The 22,776-nt window shown below is 51.5% G+C and overlaps 1 protein-coding gene across 1 annotated transcript; it reads left to right on the forward strand.

Moving 5' to 3' along the window:
• The first annotated feature begins 6,858 nt into the window (after positions 1-6,858).
• LOC132240264 (tyrosine-protein phosphatase non-receptor type substrate 1-like) lies at positions 6,859-21,337 on the forward strand. Its single transcript, XM_059707557.1, has 6 exons — positions 6,859-6,955; positions 8,950-9,261; positions 10,762-11,082; positions 14,208-14,516; positions 18,120-18,446; positions 20,868-21,337. The coding sequence occupies exons 1-6, from the start codon at positions 6,892-6,894 to the stop codon at positions 20,972-20,974; spliced, it is 1,440 nt and encodes a 479-aa protein (XP_059563540.1). The 5' UTR covers positions 6,859-6,891; the 3' UTR covers positions 20,975-21,337.
• Positions 21,338-22,776: the final 1,439 nt, after the last annotated feature.

The raw sequence follows: 22,776 nt of genomic DNA on the forward strand, positions 1-22,776 counted from the left end.
TTCTGCTGTGATGCTTTTCTCTCTCCCTACCCCAGCTGCTGTCAGTCCCTTCCTTCTTCTCTTCCTTCCTGCGACTCCGCCCCATCCCTGCCCTCAGGAGGGCTTGGGTTCAATCACAAATCTGCTGGGGGACCTTGATGAACCCTTATTGTCACCATTTGAGCCGTGATTCTTCTCTCATCTGCTAAATGGTGCTAAGGAAGTACCTCCCTCAGGGGGTTGGATGAAATATGCACCAACCTTAGCCAAGTGCCTTCCGGAGCACTTACCACACTGCATTATAATCACCTGTTTAAATGTCTGTCTCCATTACTTGACTGGAGGTCAGGGACTGATTCTGATCTATCTCTTTGCCTCTAGCACCCAGTACGGCTTAGAACAGGAATTAAATAAATGTGAAGTAAAATAATAAAAAATAAAGAAAGGAGGCTTAGACTCCTAGTCTCATAATTCCATACATAAAATCTAAGAGCGTTGCCTCACATAACCGCAAAGTTGAAAGGATCTTGGATATCAACTTCCCAAGGCTTTCAATCTTTTTGACAACCACCCAGTTAGCGATACACTTTATATTCCCATGCAGTGCGCATGTACACACACACACACACACACACACACACACACACACTGAAAACTTCAGAGTGGCATTTTCCCTCACTATGTGGCCTAAACCTAGATCTCTTCCCTTTCTCCTCTCCTATCTTTTCCATTAAAAAAAAATGCTGGGTAAGTTTATTAAATTGATTTCATGACTCATGATTGTGTTGTGGCCCATGGTTTGAAAAACACACTTCTCTGGGAGGGAAAGCTCCGCCCACAGAAGATAAGAGGTTTCATTACTGGACAGCACTAATTGTTAGAAAGTCCTTCTTTCTCTTAAGCGAAACAACCCCCCTGGTGACTTCCCCATTGGCCCCTCTGGCTTGCTGGTCTCTCTAGGTGCATGTTAGCAAGCTCCCTTCACTTCGCTGTTTCACTTTCTCCCCCTGCTCCCGTACACGTGCCCACCTGGGTGCAGAGAGCCACCCTCTGGGCCTGGATCTTCACCCATCACCTCCCATTGTTGCGCTTGTTTGCTTTCATGGGGGTGAGGGTCCCTGGAGCCAGTCCACAAACACAGTGGCTGAAGTCTTCACCTCCTGAAACAGGGAAGTTTGTTGGGACTGGGCAGGTATCAGAGTCTGGAGGGGTGGCGGGAGCTGGTGCTAGTGATATCAGGGACCCAGATGCCACAGAGGGGTCCATCAAGGGTCCTCCACCCTCGCATGCAGCCACCTGAGGGGCCTCCTGCCCACCCTCCCCGCCAGGCTGCCCAGTCATGCCTGCTGCCTCTGTGGGAGTTTGCCTCCCTCACCCCTGGAGGCCAAGGACAGGTGGCGGCACAGAATTAGCAGTGCCCGGTGCAAACTGAGAATGCACGGCCCCTTGTTCAAAACCATTAAGTGTTTCCAGACAGTGGCAGCAGAGCAGTAAATCAAGCACGAGTCCCTCTGAGTGACAGTCTTTGCAACTGCAGGGATCATACGCCCGTGGTGCCCACCTCGGCACGCTGCAGGAAGCGGGCTCAGCAGGGGTTGTGTGAGCGAGGCTAGGCCCGGGCTGGGGCCCCAAGTGTAGGATGTGAACCCAGGCCCATGAATATTCAAGGAAGAGAGTCTTTAGAGATAAAGTTGTAGGTTCAGTTATAGAATCTGAGGCCCAGAAAGATGTCCCCATGTCATCCTGCAAACTGATGTCCGAGTCAGATCACAGATCCCAGGCAAGGGACCCTCCCTCTCTTTTCTCTCCATTCTTTCCTGAACTGGGCTCATCTTTTGCAGAATCTTTCGAACCCTTTCACATGCCGACAACTTGCAAATGTCTGTCTCTCTCCCCACCATCCCCATCTCTCCCCCAACCTCCAGACTCCCGTGTCCAGCTGCCTACAGCTCCAGTGGCCTCTTGCTTCCTGTCCTCCCCCTGCCTCCTCCCTGTTCCTCCTCCAACGTCATCCCCAGCCACCAGAATGTGTTTTTAATTTGCAAATTGGATCCTGCACACCGCTGTTCTCAGCCTACTGATGCATTGCACACAAATTGCAACCTGACCCCTTCCCCCAGGGCTTGTAAGATCAGGCCCTATGACCTGTTGCTGCCCCCTCTCCCTATAATGACCCACAGTGACCTTGCTGCTGCTCAGCCCACCCAGAGCACAGCTCCCCTGCCTGCTGCATCCCTTCTCTGGAGCACTCTTCCCCAGATCTCCCATTCCTCCCCTTCCATTCAGGGCTCCGATCACATGCCCCTTCCCCACAGGTCCTCCTGAACCCCTTGTGCCAGCCACCCTCCATCACGCTCTCCCCTCTGCCTCAGGTAACCCTCCCGAAACTTACATTGCATAAACACTGAGTGGCCAGATTATTATGACATTTGTAGGCAAATTAGCTATAATTTCGCACTGAAGTTGCTAGAGGGCCAGACCATTATAAATAGGGAAGCAGGTTGTTTACCACGACAGTTACCCAAGCACAGGAACACAAGGATTGGACAGTCGAGCATTGGAAAAAAGTCATGTGGTCCGATGAATCACGCTTCCAGATGCATCATGCAGATGGCAGAGTGAGAATTTGGTGGAAACCGCATGAAAGTATGCACCCCCCATGCATGAGTACAACCCTTCAAGCTGGTGGGGACAGTGTTATGGTTTGGGGCATGTTTTCCTGGCATGATTTGGGCCCTTTAATTCATGTGGAACAACGTCTGAATAGCACAACATACCTAAGTATCGTTGCTGATCACGTCCATCCTATCATGCTGATGGCGTATCCCAGTGGTCAGCAAACCGCGGCTCGCGAGCCACATGCGGCTCTTTGGCCCCTTGAGTGTGGCTCTTCCACAAAATAGCACGTGCGGGCGCGCACGTACAGTGCGATTGAAACTTCCTGGCCCATGCGCAGAAGTCGGTTTTCGGCCTGGGCGATTCTATTCTGAAGAAGTGGCGTTAGAAGAAGTGGGGGGTGTCGGTCGGTCAGTCAGTCGGGTGACGGGAGACGCGGCGCAGGCGGGCCGTGGGCCACGGGATACGCAGCGCGGGGGAGGTACATTGTTTTGAGGTACGTTCGCTGAGGTCGACCCCTTCCAACTCTCCCATCCACACTCGTCTATCTGAAACAAGTATACAAGACGCGTGTGGATGGGAGAGTTGGAAGGGGTCGACCTCAGCGCACGTACCTCAATCAGATTGAGGATGTTTTTAGCAAAGGCCAGCTTAGGCGTACCCTAATTAAGTTAATGACAATGTACCTACCTATATAGTTTAAGTTTAAAAAATTTGGCTCTCAAAAGAAATTTCAATCGTTGTACTGTTGCTATTTGGCTCTGTTGACTAATGAGTTTGCCGACCACTGGCGTATCCCAATGGAGATGGCTTCTTCCAACAAGACAATGCGCCATGCCACGGTGCTCGTATTGTGCAGGAGTGGTCTCAAGAACATGAGGGAGACTTTACCTTGCTTAGGTGGCCCCCACAATCACCAGGTGTCAATCCAATTGAGCATTTGTGGGACGAAGTTAAAAGAGCCATCAGGCAGCTGGTTCTACAACCATCAAATCTCACAGAACTGGACAGTGCTATTCATCAGGCATGGTGTCAGATTCCTCGCATCACCTTTCAACATCTCGTGGAGTCAATGCCAAGAAGAATCACCGCAGTATTGAAGGCAAAAGGTGGCCCAACGGAGTACTGATGGGGTGGTCATAATAACCGGGCCAGTCAGTGTATGTTTCTTTGTTTCCTGGCCTCCCTTGAAAGTAGCTCACGTCGCTTCATTGAGGGTGAGGACCTGTCTTGCTCATTGCTCAGTGGCTCAGTGACTTGAAGCGTGCCTGGTACAGATAGGTGTTCTCTGTTAATGAATAAGTTGATAATGAAATGAATTCACTCAGCAAAGGTGTCCAGAGGCTTTTCTGTGTCGGGTACTGTGTTAGGCACTGAGGACTTAGACATGAAGGAGGTGAACAAGCAGGAGTCCTTACCCACAAGGAGCTGGGTCACCGTCTCAGGGAGAGACAGAGCTTTGGGGGAGCAGCAGGGTGACAGGGGTGGCTTGTCCACGCTGCATGTGAGCCCCATCTGAGAAGATGGGGTGAGGGTGACTGATAATGGGTTCTTGTAGCAAGGGGTTGGATTTTACATGGCAATTTGCCATTTAGGGGTCTTGACAGCGCCCCCCCCACTTCCTAAGAAGCCATGCTGGAGGAGTTAACAGGTGGAAGAAGAATGAAGTGGGGAGCTGCACTTCTTAGGATAGAAACTCACGTTTATTTAGCTCCATTTCTATGCTTCGGACTTAAGACCTTATATGCAGAAGACTCAGAGAGTCACAGGTAGATGTCACTCGCCTCTTGCTGCAGATGAGGAAACTGAGGCCCAGGTCTGACCAAGGGCCTGTGGCTGGTGCCACCGTGTCATTGAACCGTCTGCACTTGCAGGGTTGTCAGCCTGAGCTGCTTTTACACGACGTCCGTTCCCTGAAGAGCCTGGACCTCTGTCCCTCTCGGCCATTAGGTCAGGGCTGGGCCCGTACTCATGACGAGGGCTCTTAGGCCCCCAGCACAGATGAGGCTGAGCTTACAGGCTCGGGGAGATCTGCCTCCTGCTGGCACTGGAACCAGGAAGAAGATGGGCTTGGCTCCACTCAGAGAAAAACAAGCCTCACCCAGTGGGCATGTGGCCCAGCCTGGGTGAGCCCTGTGGGTCCCTTGGCGTTCAGACCACCACCCAGAGGGTCCCAGTCCCCCACTTCTCTTTGTGCGACACCTCCCCCTGCAGTCCCACCCGCACTGTCACTGTCTCCCCGTCTATGTAAGTGGTGTGACCGGAGTTGCACAAGTCAAGCCACTGCCACAGGGAAGGCTTTCTCATTGGTAGTGCTTCCCCCATTTCCTTCCCCATAATCCTTCTTGCTTATTTACCCAAACATCCAACTGTCTGCACGGCGCAGGGCGCCACCGGAACGGGTGCTGTTCCTCTGGGAGCACGCCCTCAGCTCGGGTCCCCCACGGTTCGCCTGCCTGCCCCTCCCTGTCTCCGAAGGCAGGGCCTGCCTGTCTGGACACTTTGGGAAGGTGCTCGACAACTGTTGCCAAATGGGCGACACGGGTGAATCATTTTACCAAACTTTCATGAAATAACTATTCTGTGTTAGGCTCTGCTTAAAGCCCAGCCTGAACTGGCTGTTTGCTAATCTCCACGTTCCGGTGTAGGGCCAACATCACACCCTCCTTCACCCACAGCCAGCGCGCCCCCAAGTCCCTGCTGAGGGGTCTGGCAGGGGTGGAGATAAGGGGCCTTTTGTTTCTCCTCTTATCTCCAGGTTGGGTCCCAGGTGTGGATCCTTTGGGGGATCCCTGTGTGCGTGTGCGTGTGCATGTGTGGGTGTGCGCATGTGTGTAGGGGTGCCCTGGGTGCAGCTCTCATGCATGATCTAATCCAGCTCCACAGCTGGGCCCTGCAGTCCATGCAGAGTCTATGCTTTAGGGAACTCTGGAGTGGCTGCCCACAGGATGCCACACTCCTCCACGGGGCTCTCCGAGAAACCCCTCCTGCAATGCTGCATGGGGGTGGGGGAATTTCAGGCTGCTCCCCTGCCACCACCCACCCCCTCTGCCCTGCCTTTCCTTTCCAGTTCCCGTTTCTCCTGCTCACGGCAGCAAGTCCACTGTCTGCCTCGGGAGACACGTGGAGGGGAAGCCGGCCTCCTCTTCCTGCAGCTCCCCTACCTTGCTTATGTAGCCCCCACAATCACCAGATGTTAATCCAATTAAGAGAAACCTCTCTAGAGGTTTCTCCTTGGGATGCAGGTGCTTTGCTGTGAGGGGAGAGGGGAGGGGAGAGATTCTAGAGCTGTCTCCTCCAGGCTGGCCACTGCTTCCCTTCCCCCTCCGCCCCCCCTGCCTGAGCCGAGTGGACAGAGCGTGGGGAGATGGGATGGCTGGGAAGGAGGGGTGGGGGGCAGTATGCAGGTTGGACTTTGCTGCTTCTTAATCAGTCTCGAGCCCATACCTGGTCCCAGAGGTTCATTCCTTATGATTGAGAACCCACTGTGTGTCCAGCACAGTGCTGGGTGCTGGGTGCTGATTACTGGAGTGTTTGAAAGACAGCAATCCTCATACCCAATCATTTCTCATGGGAAAGCAGATAAAAACCAACAGTATGTATGTCCGAGCTAGCCACTGGGGAGCCAGAGAGAGTAGAAGGGTATGGGGGAGGGGGGTCAGAAGCAACCAAGGGGTGAAGCCGGGGGAATGGTTGTGCTTAACGTTCGCCTTTCCGAACTTGTGGCCTAGCGGACAATCCCGGGCCAGGGGCAAGTCCTGCCGACGCTGTGTGGGCACAGGGCGGTGAGGGGCAGGGCTGGCTTTCACAGTCTAGTCTGGATGCTTGTCTAGTTTGTTGAATGTGTCCAGGCTCACTTCACCAGTCCTGCCAGGCCACTTCCCATCCATCTGTGTCTCAAGAGACATCCTTGGGCAGGGCCAGCACAGGCCCCATGGTGTCTCCGGCGGGAGGAGGCTCCCCACCCCGAGGGGGCTCTGCAGCAGCTGTGGGAGCCATGCCTGCCTGCTCTGCTGGCCGCACAAGACAGGCAGCCCCCAGGCCCGGGCAGCAGGCACTTCCCAGCTGGAGACCTCAGATCTGAGGGTTTGGGGTTTGGAAGGAAGCCTGGGCCACAGTGACCACTTCTCTCGCTGTGGCTCACCCAGCTGCTCCAGGCTGGAGGTGGGTGGGTGTCTGGGAGTTGGGGGCCCGCCCAGGCTGTCGGGAGACCAGGCAGTGGCTCCCGGGCTCATGTAGAGCTTCATCTGGGGGGTTGGCGCCCGCGCAGACCAGGGAAGCTGTGAGCTTCCCGCCATGACTGCCACGCTGGGGCAGGCCCTGGGCTCCCTCCTGCCTACCCTTCTGCTGGGACTCGCAGGTGAGTTCTGAGAGCTGCCCACAGGAATCCTCAGGTCTGGGAGGGAACACCTGGGGGTACCGAATCCAGCCACCTCGCGTGTGAGGGGTGGGCAGAGGGGCTGAGGCCAGAGGACCTAGCTGAGCTGCGGACCTGCCTCCCAGGTGCTGTTTGCTTGCTTTCCTCAATGTGGGCCTGTGGGGAGCCGATGATGGGAGCTTTGGGGTCAGGAAGAGCAAGATGTGACCGGCGGGTGAGGGGCTGGGGGGCTGTCACAGAGTGAAGGAGGAGCCCGCCTCCCACCCAGTTTCTTTGATGCCAGCTCTGGTTTGGGTGGCCACCTGGTCCAGGTCAGAGAGGGTGTGAGGTTGGGAAAGACAGAGGGAGAGAGGAACCCCTGAGTGATGGAGCCTCTGGCATTGCGGGAAGAGTGCTGGACCCACAGTCAGACGCACCTGCGTAACCTCCCTGCGTCACCACTAACAGGCTGTGTGATCTTGAGCCGTCACTAAACCTCTCTGAGCCTGTTTCTTCTGGGAAGTGAAACACTAGCATTTCTCAGTTGGGATGTGGATGACGACGAGCACACCCACCCGAAAGTGTTTCATAAACCACAGGGTGCTGCCAGATGGGTGATAATTATCCTGAGGGCTCACTCAGGGGAGAGAGAGCGCTATGCAGAAGGTACCAGAGCTCACTGCTGAGAGGACATGCTCTCTGGTCCCCGCAGCCGCCTTCCATCACCTGTCACTCCCTGTTGTCGTTGCTGGTTTACTTGTGCCCTTCTGCACACACACCTGGCCAGGGGCTCCTGTGTCTCCAGCTGACATCCTGGCTCAGAGCAGGGGCTCGGGGAATGCAGCAAAGGCTTGGAGAGGTCTGGCCCGCAGATCTCTGCAGACCATGGCGTGGGGGCGGACGAGTCTGGCCCTCAGTTGTCCTGGGATGACCCCAGGAGTCAGATCCTCGGTCAGAAGCAGAAGTGCTTTGTCACAGTCCTGCTCTGTGAGGGGGAGGAAGCTGCCTCCGGTGGAGAGAGCCGCCCATCCCCCGGGGCGAGCGAGCAGAGGGTGGGCGCCACTGAGGCAGCTCCACTGTTTGCCCAGGAGATCCTGGAGGGGGAGCGGGCCTGCCATCCTCGCCTGTGGGGATCCCTGGCTTCACACTTATGTCCCAAATGGAAACCTTGATTCCTCACCACCCCTCTCCCATTCCAACTCGTCCAGTTTTCTCCTCAAAACCTAGAACCACCACCCACCCAGATGCTCAGGAGAGAACCCCGAGAATCACTTCCCCATAATTCATTGTGTCTCCTCTCCCACCCAGTCCATGACCAAGTCCTGTGGGCTCTACCTTCCAGATGTGCCTCCGTTTCTCAGAACCCCAGCCCGGGCATCACCACCTCACCCGATGTCGGCAGCAGCTTCCTCGCTGGCCTCCCTGCTCCCAATGCCACCCTCCTGCCCATTCTCCACACAGAAACCCCCGTTATCTCCTAAAGCATGTCAGTGAGGCCGCCTGCCCCTCTGCTTACAATCTCCCCCGGCTTCCCATCAGAATAGGATCTTCTCATTGCACCGCTTTGCCCACATGCTGCAGACCCCAGGCCTCTCAGTTTCTCAAGCCCGCCAAGCTCTTCCTGCCCGAGCTATTCTCACCTGCTTCCCCACTTTCTAGAATGTGATTTCCCTGCCCCAGGGCTGGCTCCTATCCATTCCTCAGTTTCAGCTCAAAATGTCACCTCCCTGGGAATCCTTTTCTAACTTCTAGAATAATTCCCCCCAGCATTTTCCATCTCTGTACTCTCTGGGTTTCCCTTAGGTCATTGAGCCCCAGTTGCAATTATATATTTGCTTGTTCCCTTGTTATCATCTGTGTGTATGATCCATTGAGGCAGGAACCACACACGGTGCATAGTAGGTCCACAGGGCCTGAGAGCACAGGCGCCTCTGACAGGCTGTTGAGTGCTGGCGGTGTCCCGCCCTCAGTGTGCAGACAAGTGCTCTTTTTCGTAGCTGGGCAGCCATTCATCACCCTGACGGGCCCGGCGGAGAGGGCAGCCCCTGGAAACTCGGTGCCTTTCAACTGCACCGCCGGCCCCTTCAGCTCCCAGGACATCAGTGTCACCTGGATGAAGGACTGGGATGAGCATCCAGCCTCCGCTCAGCGCCTGGTGACTGATGACAAAGGCAATTACTCCATCACCAGCAAGGTGTGGCTGACGCTGGTGCGCCAAGATGTCTCGTCAGAGATCACCTGCGAAGTCACCCACAGGGACCTGGCAGCGCCCCTGCACAGGACCATGAACCTCTCCCAAGTGCTCCGAGGTGAGTGGGTAGTAGGGCGGGGGGCATCATTTTCCTTGGCATGTTGGCAGCCACAGTCTTCCACCTGAAGCCCCAGTTCACGCATGGGAAACAGAAGCTCCTCAGGGCCATGGCTGACCAGGCAGTGTAGCCATTAAAGGCACCGGTCCCAGAGGCTGACCATCTGGGATCAACCCTCTGTACCAGCGGTTCTCAACCTCTGGGTCGTGAACAATGAAAATGCATCCTGCATATCAGATATTTACATGACGATTCATAACAGTAGCAACATTACAGTTATGAAGTAGCAACGAAAATAATTTTATGGTTGGGTCACCACATAAGGAACTGTATTAAAGGGCCAGAAGGCTGAGAACCACTGAGTCTGTACGCTTCACCACTTGTGAGATGTTGAGGAAGCTCCTTAACCTCCTTGGGCCTGGATTTCCTCCTAGAATGGAAATAAAATGAAGACCCACCTCATAGGTTTCATTGTTACAGAAGAACAGAGAAGAACCAAGCAACGCTTAGAGAGATGGGGCTACATTTATTATTATTACATGCGGGCCCAGAGAAAAATCTCTCTAGAATTCTGGGTAAAGTCACACAGGAAGTTTCCTGTATTGATACCTTTTTACCCTCTTTGTCTCCCAAATATGGGGTTTTCTGGTCCCCTTTGCAAGTTCTTAAAGAGCCCCTATGTGCTGGGGCTTTGAGACCTCAACCAAAGGGTTGGTGCCAGCACTGATAACTTTAGCCTGGGAAAGGTTTAATGGCCTCTCTGAAATGGAAGTAGTCTTATTTTCCTTATTATTTAAGCAACCAAGCATTTACAGAAGCCAAAATAGCAGGGTTAAAATTTCAAACAGCAGTTTTTATATTAGATGGATGCTTCATCATGTGAGGATCAAATGACTGATTCCTCATAAAGCACCTAGAACAGTGACTTATAAATAGTGCCTGGCACACAGTAAGATGTTTGTGAATGTCTGTTATTATTATCTGGCTCAACTTTCCATTCCAAACATATTTGTTCCATTAATATCATTGCTGTTATTAATCTTCAATATTGATTATTCATTCAACAAAGGAATATCGACTATGGGCCAGGCACTGTTCCAGGTGCTGAGCATAGAGCAATGAATAAAATTAAGTCCCTCTCCTCATGGGCATTGCGTTTGAGTACATCTGACAATTATATTTCATGATTTGAAATATTTGAAACACAGCATGTAAGATCCCAGACACCCATGTACCCTTAGCCCATATTTAATGACTATTAAGATTTGGCTCCATTTGCCTTGCACTGAGCATACAGGGGAAAACCATTTCTTAAAAAAAAAAAAAAAAAAAAGTAACTGATGGCATATGTAATACTTTAAGCAATAAAACAATTAAAAAAAATAAAAAGCATTTAAAAAAAAGAAAGTGTGAGAGAATCTGTGGCTGGTTGTTCCTTCACAAGCCAGCCAGGGGGTCAGGTGTGATTTCAAAGGACGTTTCTCTCTGTTCCTCGGCCAGTCGTTCCCACCGTGAAGATCACCGCCCAGCCCTCCGAGGCGAACACCCCCCATCATCAGAGAGTGAATCTCACTTGCCACGCCAGCCACTTCTATCCCTCCCACCTGCACCTCACCTGGATGGAGAACAGGCACACCGTCCACACCGTGCCGGCCCCCCAGGTCACCAGAAACGCAGATGGGACCTACTCTCTGGCGCACACGTGGCAGGCAGCGGCCAAGCCCAACGGGAGCGAGTTTGCCTGCTGGGTGGTCCAGGATGAGCAGCCCCCGGTCCAGGCCAACATCACCCTGCGGGCTCAGGCGTCCCGGCTGAGGAAAGGTGGGTGCAGCGCCGCCCAGCGCCCTGGGCAGCATGGCTGCGGGGCCAGGGTGGACCGTGAAGGAAGGAAGGACGCCCTGCGCTGGAGATAAACCTCTCAGGCACTCCCCGCGGACGTCCATCCCTCCCTCCCTCCCTCCCCCGCACCCTCGCCTTGGGAGGAAGGAGTGGGACAACCCCTGCCTGCCCCGCGGCCTCTGCAGGCTGAAGGTTCTCCGCTCTAACACTGGACTGCGGACACCGCAGGGGTTTGACTGTGGGCGCCAACGTCCCTCCTAGGGGGGCTTTTAATCACGACGGGCTCCGCTGGAAGTTTCTGGAAGTCAATTTTAATGAGATTAGACAGGGTGGCTGCAGGTGCGAGATTCTCATTCTCTCTACTGCTCGGTGCGCCTTTTCTTTCTCCTTTCTCTGCCTCTCCCCGCTCCCCTTCTCATTTTCTCCTTTCCCCCTTCCCCTTCTCATTTTCTCCGCCTCCCATTCCCCCTCCTCCTCTCCCTTTCCCCCTCCCATCCTAACCCTTTCTCCGCCTTATTGATCTCATCCTTGGTGGCTCAGATGACTTTGACCACAAGGGGGCGCTGCCGGCCAGCAATTCAGACAGAGAAGGGCGTTGCTTTCCGGGATCAGATGATAGATGGGCGGAGGGACTGAGCCACGAGGTGGGAATGGAGAGAAGGGAGGATTATGATTGGCCAGGCCTGGCCAGCCCTGGCTGAAGCTGAACCTGAGTGTGGACTGACCGCTCTCCAGAACCACAGCGGGTGGGGAAGGACAGACAGGTCCCTCCAGGAAGTGTGGGGTCTGCGCCTGGTGCACGTATTAGAGCCCAGTCACTGCAGAGAAAGCGTGGTCCAGGTGCAGCGGCGACACTGCGCATCTTCCAGCAGGGGCTCGGGCCCACGCGCCATCCCTCCCTGACAGAATTTGCCCCTATCTGCCTGCTGGAAGGGTTCTCGGCGGGGGGGGGGGGGGGGGGGGGGGGGTTGGCGGCGGGGGAGATCCCTCCACCATTCCTTTTCTACACGCCCCAATGTTTCTTGTCCAACAGAAATAAGAAAAACGATCACCCAGAGAGGCATGCAGATTTGAATGAAAAACTCCAAGCTGGTCCTTTCCCATCAGAAGCAGGTTACATTACTTCTCTATTGACTCACTTCTCTATGGACTCACTCTGAGTCCTTTCCTCTGTCTATTGTTCTCCTTTGCCTGCACGCAGTGTGTCTGCCCACTGCTGCCAGGTGAAGCCCCTGAGAGCACCCCTTTGATTCAGCTGTTGGAAGCGCCCTGTGGTCGCGGAAGAGAAGGGCAACCTCCTCTCCTGGCACTGGGTGCCACACCTTTGCAGCGACACCTCCCCCACCTGGCCCAGAAAACCCTACCTCGGCACTCACCCTCCTGCACTGCCAGCTGTGCCTGTTCACGCTGGCACCCGCAGAGCACTCACTGTGCACCAGGTGTCCTCGCACGCCTGTGGCATAAGACGGCTGGGAAAGGCAGCGGACGACCAAGTCTCAGGGATCTCAGAGCCTTCATCAGAAGGCAGGGCTGTCTCTTCACAAACTCAACGTGCTTTTCCTGTAGTTTTCGCTTCCATCCTGCCTGAGAACACACATCCTCGCTATCTCACGCCTCTTCTCAAATCAACCTTAAATACTCTGTTTCTGGTATTTATTTCTTGAATGGTCACATCTGCCCACATTCACAATTGCCTCTTAAACTTTGGGACCTCCTGTCTGTTTCTACCTCTCCTCCATGGTGAGGATTTCAGCCCTTGAAGCTAACACTGGCTCCTATGTGTGGAGTTTGGTGGGAGTCCAATGGATCAGTATCATGTCATAGGGCTGCCACTGGCCATCTGCCTCAGGCAAGGCACTGCCCCTACTCAGCTCAGTCTCCTCATCTTTGTTTTTTGTTAATCCTCCCCTGAGGATATTTTATTGATTTTTAGAAAGAGTGGAAGGGAGGGAGGGGGAGAGAGAGAGAGAGAGAGAGAGAGAGAGAGAGAGAGAGAGAGGTGAAGAGACATCAATTGGTTGCCTCCCACATTCACTCTGACTGGGGCTGGGGATGGAACCTGCAAGTCAGGTATGTGCTGTTGACCAGAAATGGAACCTGCGACCCTTCGGTGCACAGGCCGACGCTCTAACTACTGAGCACAGTGGCACAGGCCGACGCTCTAACTACTGAGCACAGTGGCCAGGGTTCAGTCTCCTCATCTTTGTAATGACAACTGTTGTGCCTGCTGAAGATTTGTTCCCTGACCCCTGATTGACCATGGGGCACACAGTAGGTGCTCTATGATGCCCGTTTTGCAATCTTCAAGGTGCCCAGTCCAGAGCAGGGCTAAACGAAAAATGTTAACTTACAGTAAGTATATGATGCTAGACCACTTAGAGAGTGGTTAATATGTGCCACATATTCTTATACTAGTTACTTAATTTATTCATTAATTCTCAAAAATAAGAACCATCCATGTTGCAGATGAGGAAACTGAGGCTTAGAGAGTCGAGTTGCTCAGGTTCACCTAGTGGAGGGCCTGGGAATGCAAACTTGGGTTGAACGTGACATGAAAGCCTGAGCTCCTAGCCCCTCTCTGTGCCACTTGCTTTCACATGCCCTGGTCTTGAGCAGTGAGGCGCTCCTCCCTTCCCAGGGACTGGGGGCAGAGCCGAGCGGGAGTCATGGGTACAGACCCTGCAGGCAGACTGCTTGGCTAAGAACCTCAGCTCTGCCCGTGCCCAGCTGTGGGCCCTGGGCAAGTTACCTAGCCTGTCTAGAACTCAGCTTCCTCATCTGTGAAATGGCGAGAGTCCTAACTCCCACCTCCTATGGTTTGGGGGAGAACTTGGTGAGGTAGGCAGAGCCATCAGCAGGGTCATGTGACATGGGTGTGACTGTGAGATGTGAGTGGCAGGCAGCCTTCATACACCCTGCTGGGGCTCCCTGGGGCTTCATCGTCTGGCTTCTGGTATCAGCTTCAGAAATTAGCTCTTTTTAGAATGTAACCTTTAACCCTCTGGACAAGGAGCCAGCGAGACTTCTGGGTAGAGAGGCTGAGGATTTGTTCTCACTGGCATATGGGCCCCTCCGTGCCCTCTCACAGTGGGGGTGTCTCCTTGCAGGCGGGAGCAGCTACTCTTACACCTTGCAAGGCCCCCCTCAGCGATCAGAGCCGGGCACAAGCATCCTACTGAAGTACACGTCCTCCGGATTCCACACGCAGCACGTCACGGTGGCCTGGCTGAAAAACAACCACACGCTGCCGACCTCCCAGACCAGCGTCCACCTCAGCAGAGACACCTACAATGTGAGCAGCAGCGTGCGCGTCCCCCTGCAGGCTGGGGACGTGCGCTCCCAAGTCTTCTGCCTCGTCATGTACAAGTCGAAATTGGCTTTCCAGAAAACCATCAACCTGGACCAGTACCTCCGTGGTAAGGAGCTTGTTTCTCTGTCCAGCCGGGCTGGTTGGGTTGTGGATGCCTCTGAGCCCCGTTTCCTCATCTGAAAAGTGGCCCATCCCCCCCTTGCTTGTGGCAAAGATTCAACCCAACGATCCCTGCTGAGCACATGCCTCGCTCATATGAATCTTGCAGAAATGGCCATTGTTGCTTTTTCTTAGTGTTACTATTCACATCACCTCTCAGAACTCAGTTTTCTCATCTGTAGAACAGAGTCAAAATCCTTCCAGGAATAAATCATAAATTTAATTTTATTATTATTTCTTTGAAGAGGAGGCGAAGGGCTTTGAAACTTCTAAATTGAAGGGGCACTTGGTGCGTTAGGCAGGGTCGTGTGACACGGGTGTGGCTGTGAGCTGTGGGTGGCAGGCAGCCTTTTCCTCACTGCTGGGGCTCCCTGAGGTTTCTTCATCTGGCCTAATTTCTCATCAGATATTTTTGGCCGATTTCCCTGGCCTGAATCAATTCTTGACCGGTGTGTAAATTCCGTGAGGTCATACTGTATCATGCCTGGAGGGAGTCTTAGTGCTCGCCCATCCTTAATGACAACTCTAAAGCCTTAGAGAAGGCCAGTGAGTGGCCCAAGGGAGACAGCAGTGAAATTAATTCCTCACATGTCTGTAAGACTTTAAGGTGTACAATATATTTTCCTCTTTATGTTGTGTGCTCTCATCATGGAAGTAAACACATCATTTTGCATCAGACTATTGATACTGACGTCTCAGATGAGCACAGCACATGGTCAGGAAGCACAGCCATGTGGGTGACTTATTTAACATATACAGCCGCCTGGTACTGTTCATCCCCTTCTTGGTTACGGAAGGAAACAGGGGTTCAAAGCTGTGAAGCCTCCCTGGGTTTGTAGGGCTGGCGAGTGAGGGGCCTTGAACGTGAACTCTGGCTTGACTCTGCTGCTCAGTAGCTGCGGGATCTCCTGCTAGTTACCTGCATTCTCCCAGCCTCAGTACCTTTCCTGTAACGTAGGGAACTGATAATTCGGGGGGTCCTCCTTATCGGAGTATTTATTATATAGTTCTCTGCAGTTAGGACAATTGTGTAGAGAAGCAAAAATGATAGAAAATGCAGTTTTCACAAATGAATTGATTACTAACAAAACCAGGCCCCACTCAAGAGCCCTTCTTGCTCAACATGGCTTGCGTCTCCGGTTGGGTTTCCTGTCACAGAAGTGTCTTTGTGGGTGTCTTTCTCTGGGTTCCCCTGAAAGAAGAACCTGCAACTAGGAGTTGGGTACAGGTAGGATAAGGGATGGGGAGAGAGAGATACACAAGAAAAGGGGAGATGTTGAACTGGGTGTCCCTGTGGATGACTGAAGTTCAGTGCCATGGGGACTCTAAGGAGCTATGGAGAGTGTGGCTGAGGGTTGCCCCACAAAGGAGGGGGGGCTGGGATGGGCCTGCATGAGCTGGGTGGCATTTCGTGGATATGCAGGAATCCTGAGGCAGAGAATCAGGGAGGCGTTTGAGATGGGAAGTGGCACCACCCAGCCCCACTGCCAAGCACTGAGACAGGTTGGCGGAGGCCTGTGGGAGCCCAGAAACCCTCTGCTCCAGGAGGCGGGTCTTGCCTTGATTGAAGTGTGGCAAACATCAGACCATACTGTGCACACAGAATCACATCCATTGCAAAGTGAAATCAGAGATCTGGCAAAAGTTATTTCAGAACATTGATGCAAATGATGGGGAGCTTCTGAGATCATGGGCAAAGCCTCTGAGTGGTTAAAGATGGGGAAGAAAACCTGTGGTTCTAACAATTCTATGGACACTTCAAAAGAGGACACTTTGATTAAAAAGAGGCCACTGTGAAAATTGATAGAACACTCGAATAATTTTTCAAAATTTCCTGTTAATGATTGTGCTGTAAGTGTGAAATTTAAAATGATGGATTTGTTGAGACTGTAGTATATGATTCTGGGAAAAAATTATGCCAACTTCCTTACACTCCCAAGAGTTGTTCCTTCTAAGAGTTGGTGCAGGGTTTTGATAATATTCCATACTTAATTTAAAACATGAGCTAACAAAATTGTTTTTATTATTGAAATATTTTTCAAGATGTAGTTTCAACCAATTCCTTTGTGGCAGTTTCTATGAAAGTAGGCCCTGATTTTGCATAGGTTCCTTCTGAGCGGCTTTTCGTTCTGTTTCCTGATACCAAGCAGCTTTCTGTGTTGATCTCATTTTGTTTTGTGAGGATTAAATGAGATAACACATGCACACTGCCTCTGTGCCTGGGTCTCTATCCTCCCCGTACTTCCATGGACACTGGAGAGCCAGGGGAACTTGCTGGTGGCTGGAATGGGCCATCTGAGCATCTCCATCCTTTTATTGGTCCTTGCCTCCACCTAGAGCCATGACACTTGCTTGGTGGTACCTTAGCCTAGGCTGTCCTCCGTAGGTAGCACCCTAGTTACCAGCCCTTCACCATCCTGGGTTTCTCCTTCTCAGCATCCTGCTCTTTGCTTGGTATGAATTCCTGCTCGTGTGCTGAAGGGGAAAGACAGATTATAGATCATGACCTACGGGGATGATGTCTTACTGTGGCTGTTCTATTTATTGATAGAATTTAACAGGCCTGGGAGGGTTGAGTATGAAGAAAGGATATTTCGGGCTCAGATGCCCTTAGTTCCTTCAAATTGCACAACACAAGGAGTTACTTTCTTGACTCTAGACCCAGAACTGAGGTTTGTCTTCACTGGCCCTCTGAAAGCTGATCCACCTTAGACAACTTATAATCTAAGATTCTTGAAACAGAGGGGAAGTGACTTACATAAGGTCTGGCCATTGGCTATGGTGTCAGTAGGGACCAGAATCTGGAGCTCCCATCCTTTGGTGTAGTGTTAGAACTATACTATGTTGTGTGTTCATATGAAGTGTCCTGAAGTATTTCATGTTTTATAGTATTTAAAATTTTTTCTCATTATGAGTACGTCCTATTGCACAGCTGAAAATCTGGCTGAAAAAAGTCTAGAAGTCATTAGATCAAAATTTCAGAAGCAAAGAATCTTAAATTCTACAGCCTTAGAGTCTGGGTGTCAGAATAACAGACTAGTAAAACATACTGTCTCTGACAGTCCCAGCTACTCGTGACCTTGTGCAAGTTGTGGCAGGCACGTCACTTAACCTCTCCACACCCATGTTCCCGCCTATGTAAAACCTTAGTATCTTGAGTCATAAAGATTTAGAGTGTATGACTCTTTAAATCTTAGCATTACCAAGTCATACATTAGTCAGCTGGTTCATAGGTTCTTAAATGGAATTCAAACTTCATTGTATCATCTTTAATGATCAAAATGGAAAAGAGAGGAATGATTAGGATGGCTTTCATTTTTCCCATTCATTCTTCCATGCATCCATCCATGCATCTATCCAAGCATGCATTCCCTCATACATTCACACTCTTATTCATTCATCATGCATTTCCTTATGCATGCATCTGTTAACCCATATCTAAATCCTCCTCTTCGACAGGCCCTGGGAAGATGACCCCATCCTCAAGGAGCTCTCAGGCTCCCATTGTAGACTTCCTAGAGTAATTGTCTGTTTTCTCTGACTGTGTCAGTTTCCCCTGCAGTGACAATGTCTCAGGCTTCAATGTCCTCGGACTTGGTAGCAATTACTTGCCACGTGCAGAGATTCTATCCACAAAGTGTGCAACTCACCTGGCTGGAGAACTGCGATACATTCAAGGGAGCTGAGCCATCCACACCCAAGAAGAATGTTGATGGGACCTACACCCTGGAAAGCTTGCAATGGGTGAATGCATCAGGGCACGGGTCTGAGAGGGTATTCACCTGTAAGGTACAGCATGAGGCACAGCCTTCCATCTGGGCCAACCTCATACTGTCCCCAGCAGCCCACGGGACATACAAGCCCATTGAAAACCCAGGTAAGCTCACTTCTTCTCCTATGAGCAGCTGGGTCACCTCCCTCTCTTGAGTGGGTTCCGAAAGGCATAGGGAGGGGGCGTAATGGTTACAGTCTTGCCCAACTTAAGACTCTGTGATTCCTTGCTAACCAGACTGGCTTCTGGCCTGCCTCTTCCTTTAGATGTGGCCATCATGAAAGGTTCTTTCATTTCTGAGGAGAGCAGTCTCCCACCTCAACCTCCTTGAAAATTCCCACTAGCTTAGGATGCTCACTAGTTATTCTGAGATGGTCTTTAGCAATGATCTCTTGTTAAATAGTGTCTTTGGGTTATATGAAGAGACTTGTCCACCAGCCTTACCCTGTGAACCCCATGACGTCTGCTCTGATGACAGAGCAGGCTTTTTCACTATATTCTTGTACAGGTACTTAACCTCCCTGTGCTTCCCTATACTCATCTGTAGATGAGTCTAATATAGTGTAGATGGGTCACATGAAGGCTCCTAACTGATAGAGTCCTTATGAGGATTAAGTGAATTAATATATGTAAACTCTACATATGTGTACAATAAATGTCAGCTACTATTACTACTTGAATTCCAACAAAACTATTTTAAAGGTTAGTTTACAGTAATTATAGCTTTGTAAACTCAGGGAACTGAGTCAATTATCCTCTCAGAGCCCCAGATAATCATACCTAATAAAAGAGAAACATGGCAATTGGCGTACGACCGCTACCCTTCCCATTGGCTAATCAGGGCAATATGCAAATTAACTGCCAGCCAAGATGGCGGCCGGCAGCCAGGCAGCTTGAAACTAACATGAGGCTTGCTTGCTTCAGTGACGGAGGATTCCAACGTTCCCTGCCTGCCGCTGCAGGCCTCTGAGCTGCAACTCAAGGCAACTATGTAACAAATATAGAAGCTAAACAAAACCCCAGAAACCTGTTTTAGTCCACCGGGCTTCAGCCAGCAGGATTGCAACATTGTAAGCAAAGGCCAGAAACCTACTTTCAGCAGCGGAGGCCTAAGAGCTGGAGCCAAGCCTCAAAGCTAAAGCTGGCCCAGAATAAAAAAAAGAAAAAAGAAAAAAAGGAGCGGTTGGGAGCTTCAGTCACCCCCAGCCTGAAAACAGCCCTCAGCCCCTCACCCAGACTGGCCAGGCACCCCAGTGGGGACCCCCACCATGATCCAGGACACCCTTCAGGGCAAACCAGCCAGCACCTACCCATGCACCAGGCCTCTACCCTATATAGTAAAAGGGTAATATGCCTCCCAGCACCGGGATCAGCGGAGCCGCGAGGCCTCCCGGCACCGGGATCAGCGTGACAGGGGGCAGTGCCCAAACCCCCTGATCGCCCTGCGGCTCTGTGTGTGACAGGGGGCGGGGCCACAACCTCCCTATCCACCCTGCTCTGTTCATGACAGGGTGCGGCGCCCCAACCCCCTGATCGGCCCTGCTCTGTGTGTGACAGGGTGCGGCGCCCCAACCCCCTGATCGGCCCTGCTCTGTGTGTGACAGGGTGCAGCGCCGCAACCCCCCCCCCCCCCATGGGCCCTGCTCTGTGTGTGACAGGGTAGAGCCATAACCTCCCCATCGGCCCTGCCCTGAGTGTGAGAGTGGCGGCGCCCCAACCCCCTGATGGGTCCTGCTCTGTGAGTGACAGGGGGCAGTGCCCCAACCCCCTGATTGGCCCTGCTCTGTGCGTGACAGGGGGTGGTGCCGCAACCTCCCCATCGACCCTGCCTTGAGTGTGACAGGGGACAGTGCCCCAACCCCCCAATCAGTCCTACCCTGAGCGTGACTGAGGGTGGCATCACAACTGCCCAATCGCCCTGCTCTGTGCATTACAGGGGGCGGCGCCCCAACTCCCCAATCAGCCCTGCTCTGAGCCCGACCAGGGGCTGCACCTAGGGATTGGGCCTGCCCTCTGCCACCCGGGAGCAGGCCTAAACCAGCAGGTCGTTATCTCCCGAGGGGTCCCAGACTGCGAGAGGGCACAGGCCATGCTGAGGGACCCCCCCCCCCCGCCGAGTGCACAAAGTTTTGTGCACTGGGCCTCTAGTTCATCTATAAATGGTGTTAATGATACCAACCTCCTAAGTTTGTATAAAAGTTTAATTTGAATGACCACAGGCCTGGAGGACACCCAGCTTTATACTTCCAGAGGTTTTTACCTCTGGACATTGACACATTAGCTGGCCGTGTGATAGATGTTCAAAATCAATATTTGTTGACTTCAATTCAAGGTGAGGCTAAACGATCAAGATCATCACTTATTTCCAAGCGGAAGCTGAGTGTAGAGAAAAGAACATGGGCTTGAACCCAGATAGAATTGGGTGCAATTAGTGGTTCGGAAACTTCCTGGCAACATGACTTCAGAGGATGTATTTAAACTCACAGAGCCCCAGTTGATGTCTCCTTCTGCCCATGTGGTGTTTAGGTCCAGAGACACCTGCCCTTATCTTTGTGGCTTTCCTACTGGGCCTCAAGCTGCTGCTGGTGACGAGTTTCACAGTCACCTACATCCACAGGTGGTGGAACCTGTAACAGGTAAATTGGGGGGAGGCCTTAGTCATGAGGGAGGAGGTCAGGGCCATTGTCAGGGGCTGGCAAGAGGAGTCCAGGGCATACCCACAAAGTCACATGGTTTCTACAAGGTGATCCAGCTTCAAGAAGTTTGTGAACACTTATTTTCTCCAAACGGCTCTTGGAATTGTAAGAGCTTTTAACTCTCATGCATTTTGTAGTGCCCTGGTGTTTGAAAGTTTTCAAATTCAGTTCCTTGGGACCCCAGAGTGTACAAGTGGGATGAAGGCCAAAGCTTTGAGACCCAGTTTGGGTCTCAAAGAGTCCCCCCATAAACTACTATATATTTTGGTTTTTATATATCTTCGGAATGAATAAGAAAGTATTGGCAACATCAACTAATACAGTGGTTCTCAACCTTCCTAATGCCGCAACCCCTTAATACAGTTCCTCATGTTGTGGTGACCCCCAATTTCATTGTTACAAATTGAACATAATTAAAGCATAGTGATTCATCACAAAACAATATGCAATTATATATGTGTTTTATATGTGTCTTAGGCGACCCCTGTGAAAGGGTCATTCGACCCCCAAAGGGGCCGCGACCCACAGGTTGAGAACCGATGAACTAATATATGGAACTTTGCAGGAGCGGACTGGAGGCAAGGAATGGAAGAGAGTTCAGATCTCAGAAAGAAGTGTTGGAGTGTAGTGTTTCGGGGCATCGTTTCCGATCTACATCATGAACTCAGGGCAACCGGAGTGACTGTCACTTAGCAGATGCTCAATAAATGTTTATGAAATGAATGAATGAATGTTTTTCCCTACAGCCCCCCCTGCCTTCACCAAAGGCCTCAATTGGAGGGAAGAAGCAGCAAGGACCCGCCCCTTACCCGAGACCCCTGCTCCTCACTCTGCCAGCCCCACCTGCACAGGAGCTCCCTCCACACACCTCCTGATGTTGTCTCTCTCTGGTAATACAGCTGAGTCAAGGATGGCCTTCGGTCACGGAGACTCGGGGATGTCTGGACCTTGATGCATCGAGCTTCACACTGGCCCTGCCTCCACCCAAACCAGAACCGGGAACGTGAAGAGAAGTTTCACCTCCCCTCATCATAAACAGCCCTTAATATTCCGAGCAGACTTTACTTTTATCCAGAGCTCTGCCAGTATACTTTTATTTTAACAAACAGATATTTGAAATCACTAAGTTGAATAAGCATTTTACTATTTTGAAATATATAAAGAATATTAATGGTATCCATGGACCTACCATCTCTCTTTACAAAACATTCACATATTTCTATTATGTTCTCTGTTCCTTCTGAAAACACTGTCCTAAATTGTGTGTTAATCATTTTCTAGCATGATTTTCTACTTTTACAACATATATGTATGTGAAAGGCCGAGGCCAGCGTGGCTTTCAGGTTCAAAAGCTTGGAGAAACAGCTGACACACAAATTGACACACAAATTAATTTTGAAATTATGGGGGGAAGCCAGGGGAAAGCTCGACTGGAGAAGTCAAGTTCCACTGAGTCTCCGTTCCTGTCTGCTTTTATTTACTAGAATACACAATTGCCTTTTAGGAATGCAAACAGACATATCAATGGTAATGTTTAGTAAAAAGTAAGATTATCAGGGTTGGGGGAGTTTGCTTTAGGCCATTGAGTCAGCAGTAGGTAATAAAATGCAAATTTACCCTGTGAGCATCAAAGCCCAAACTCAGCCTTCTAGTGGACTTCTTGCATTTATATTAATTACTGTTGGTCTTGGTTTCCAGCCTATGTAAATCCTTAAGCAATATTTAATATTGCTTTGCAT

Source organism: Myotis daubentonii, chromosome 8 (assembly GCF_963259705.1).
Source record: "Myotis daubentonii chromosome 8, mMyoDau2.1, whole genome shotgun sequence".
In the NCBI taxonomy this organism is placed as follows: domain Eukaryota; kingdom Metazoa; phylum Chordata; class Mammalia; order Chiroptera; family Vespertilionidae; genus Myotis; species Myotis daubentonii.